This window comes from Pterocles gutturalis, unplaced genomic scaffold (genome assembly GCF_000699245.1).
Source record: "Pterocles gutturalis isolate BGI_N339 unplaced genomic scaffold, ASM69924v1 scaffold29946, whole genome shotgun sequence".
Taxonomy (NCBI): domain Eukaryota; kingdom Metazoa; phylum Chordata; class Aves; order Pterocliformes; family Pteroclidae; genus Pterocles; species Pterocles gutturalis.
In genome coordinates, this window is record NW_010101411.1 from 25,901 (window position 1) to 29,875 (window position 3,975).

Consider the following 3,975-nt stretch of genomic DNA (forward strand, 5'->3'; position numbering starts at 1 on the left):
GTTGATTTCTCTTTTGGGGATGAAGCCTGGACTGGCAGTAACACACACACACACACCCCCCCCCAACTCCCAAAACCCCCAAAACCAAACCAATACAAACAAAAAAGAAGTGTTTTCCCATTGATAACTGAGTATCTCTGTTCTTTCTGGACAGTAAGACTGAATGACTGAGCTTACATGATGCTGTGTGTTGGTTGTCTGCTTTCATACACTCAGTCTTTGCTGCAGTGGATAAAATCCGTGCATCAGTTTCCCAGAAGGTAACATAATCCCCGGCTCCTACTGTGAGCAATGCTGGGATGAGCTGTTGGGTTCTGTCTGTGTTGCTTGACTGGGTCTGCAGAACACATGCTTCCAGTGATGAGTTAAGTTGAGGTGTCATTTGAATGTGAGGAGGGATCACAGAAAATGTGTTTCAATGTGTACTCCTACCCCCCACTTAGGCTATTTTTCTAGTTAAATTTTTCTATAAAAGGTTTCATGCAGGTGAAGTGTAATGTTGAGGTTTGCGTTTGCTTGGGGTGAATGCACATTTTTTACTGTATTGTGCTTTTTTATTCTAACAAATAACACAGTCCTAAAACGCAACTGCTTTGACAAACAAGTCCATCATTTTCATTATCTTTCTCTCAAAGCAAAATCAATCACAGATAGCAGAGAAACCTCTTGAAGATCAGACCTTTTCCTCCAAGCCCTAACATACTGTTTTTATCCTCATTGGAATAAACAAGCATTTGTGAACTCGGCTGATCACGTACTCTGTCTGTTGTTGCTTTGCATACATGCGTGCTGCAGGAGGGTCGGCGATGTGGTGGGTTCAAGCGCTGTTTACAACCGGTTTGGAAAATACAGCCTAACTTTGCAAAGTTGTTAGAAGGACACTTCATTTCAAACATCCTTGCAACCTAGTTCACCATTCCGGCAGTGCTAACACAGAAATGTGCCAGAAGGCTCCTTGCTCTTATTGCTCCATTTACTGGAAAAATGCACTATCGTAAGGAAAACCATTACATGCTTATTCCGGATTTGAGATCCAAGTATTCTCATACACTACAGAAATTAGGCACTGTTAACTACTTAAAATCCTAATTAGTTTCTATGCCTCCCGAGCCGTTAGATCTTAATCCATTGCTGTAATCACCACGCTGAGACGGGATAGACAGTGGCTGAACCAGTTCTTCTGGCGGTCTGAGTTACTGCCGTTCACCGTGGCAGAGTTTCCTCAGCTGCAGACGATACTGATTGGGAGTTAATTTGTGAACGTGGCAGGTCTTGGCTTATCAAAGATTTGTAGATAACACGAAAGGGAAAAATACAGTTCTTAGGGTCTTTCTGATTGTGGTGAACCTTAGCGCTTTTAGGGGTGTGGAGCTAGGCAGAAATGATAAGAACTAAGACCTCTTGATTTCAGAGTCTTTTAAATCTGGAGTTGCTGTCACAAAGTGCCACTATTTTATGAAATTTCAAAGGCACAGCAAGATGGATACTCAAGTTACCGCAGAAGGGTGGGATGGATCAGAGGTTTTTTACAATGATATTGATAGAAAATATCCATCTTAGCTGATTTTGTGCACGTACTTTACTTTCTTGCTCTCTTTCTGCCAGGAAACTTGATCTGTAGTCTTTGCTCCAGGCAATGCTGCTGCTCGGAATATGCAACTCTGCCAGGAGTGTTCTTGAACGTTTCTAAGTGGAGTGTATGTGGCCAAATGTTTATATCATTTGGACTTGAAAATTTAACAGAAATAATTAACACATTAAAAATTTATATAATAGCATATATACTTCACATTGGAATAATGTCCATTTATCCACTGCGGTGTTGTTCTCCTAAATACGCTTTTTTTTTTTTTTAATTTTCTAGGCAGCCATACTGAGTATTAAGCTAAAATTACAGCCAGATCAAGATGTGGAGAAGGTGAGTCATTTCCTCTGCAGGCTCCTCGGTCATCAGATCCACCTTTTGTTAAGCTGGAGATCCATCAAGGCCCTCCAAGTTGGGCTGCCTTTCCCTTGAAGCTTTACATTGTTCCCAAGAAGTAGCTGCTGCATTGCTGATGTGCCTTTACATCCAGGGAAGTGACGGCGTGTGTTTTGTTAGACCCCATTCCAGCTTACTGGCTTGTAGACGCTGTTATAAAAAAATCTATCTGTGTTCTCGCTAAATAGTTATCACTATGATAGAGTTCAGTGGTTTGGGTATTTTGAAGCTTTACTAATATTTGTGTTGAATATGTCACATCACTCTTTTAGGCAGCGCTGGTTGATGAAGCAGGGGTTGTGACCTGCTCAGCAGGGACTGGGACAGCCGTCTGCCAGGTTTCAGTCTGCGATGTCATGGACCTCTTCCGTACCCTCTGCGTGCTGCAGCGCTTCGTCGCAGATCAAAGGCAGGGCACAGTGCTTTACATGTAATTTCTTCTCCTAGATGTGTACGCCGCTACTTCTCCAAGACAAAACTAACTTAGTGGAAGATTACGTGGGAGAATATCCTGAGCTCCAGAGCAAGCTCTTGCAGATCCTGGACACGTGGTGTGAACCCGGTTTTAACATCAGAGACATCACACGGTACAAACACTTGTTGACTTTCTAAACAGCTGGGGCCAACTTGCTGTCAGAGGGCAGTCTGTTCTCTGGTTGTCTAAGATCGATTCTCAGCGCCATGGAGTGCAATATATTTACTTTTCAGCTGAGAAGGGGGAAATGGTGTCTGTGCCAGAGTCTTCTCAAACACCTCAGCCTGTAAGACAGGGGTATCATTCCTACTGACAGATGCTCAGTCCCTGCCAGCAGAGAGCAGTGCAAAATGAAACCCGTGCAGGAGGTCTTAGCAATAGAACATTATCAAAGCTTCCTACAGGTTGTAGCAATCAGACTCTCGTGCTTTGCTGCAGACGAGGGTGAGTTTCAGTATCGGTTGTACAGGTTTCGCAGGAAGATAATACTGTGATGAAGTGGCAGAAAAACAAGAGATGCGAGTGGTTAACCTTCATGTGCTCGTGAAACAGTCGTGTGTGTTTTAATTTAGAAATTGCCTCTCACTAGAATGGCTCCTGTCAGTCACAAAGCCAACAGTGCAGTCAAACTCACAGTGTAGATGCAATAGCTGCAGTCTTAGTTCTGAAAAAAGACAAGAGGGAATTGCTCATTTTCTCTTTCTTTAAAATAATCACCTAGACTTGCTTAAAATTTGATTGGCAAATTTGTTTGGTTGTAGTGTTGGCTTTTTTCTGCAACTCGGGAAAGGTAGAGGACTGTTCTTACCAAGACCTACCAAACCCTAATACCTCAACTGTTAAATGTCTGCTATTTGGGAAACATACTTTAGGTGATTCCACAGATGTTTCTTTCTTTCTTTTATTTGCTTACAGACAATATCAAGGCTTGTCCAGGTACAAGCCAGAAAAATTTAACCGCAAAATGCTAAGCAAGCTGGTCTTCAGGCTCCTAGACCGATTCAATGTAGATCCAGGTATGTGATATTGCAACATATTGTGGAGTTATCTCAGTAATAAAGAACAGATGAAGTCAATTTGTCTTCTTCCATGTTCAGCAAGGAATCTCTGCTGTAATTTATCATGGGGAGTTTCAGGGTTTAATTAATGATATTGAAAAACAAAGCTGGTAAGTTATGGGAATTATCACTTTGTGCTGTCGAAGAATGAAGTGCTTGTGACTAATAGACTGCTTCTTCCATGGTATGAAATAAATCTTGACCTCAGAATGGCTCTACGTAAACACATGATGGTCAGCTTTGAGTTATGACTCCATTCCACTCACATAAGAGGCAAGTCATCATTCATCTAGTGATCTGTTTTCTTGAGTTATGGGTCTGTCAGCTGGGAGGAGATAACCCTTGGGAAGCAGGAGCTTCACAGCCCTTTGTATTCTCTGCATAAACTAGGGCTGGTGCTAGGGAGTTTTAAGTCTCTTGCAGCCTTCTGTGAGAAAGAACACATTTTACATCACTGAATA

At 42.2% G+C, this 3,975-nt stretch overlaps 1 protein-coding gene across 1 annotated transcript in view; it reads left to right on the forward strand.

Annotated features, from left to right (window-relative positions):
• LOC104469021 (exonuclease mut-7 homolog) overlaps window positions 1-3,472 on the forward strand; it is a gene marked incomplete at both ends in the record, with an annotated part of 17,728 nt that extends 14,256 nt beyond the window's left edge. Inside the window, 3 exons of the mRNA XM_010083355.1 lie at window positions 1,865-1,918; window positions 2,429-2,568; window positions 3,372-3,472. Of these exons, the coding sequence (XP_010081657.1) occupies window positions 1,865-1,918; window positions 2,429-2,568; window positions 3,372-3,472 (295 nt within the window). The remainder of the gene's footprint in view (window positions 1-1,864; window positions 1,919-2,428; window positions 2,569-3,371) is intronic.
• Window positions 3,473-3,975: the final 503 nt, after the last annotated feature.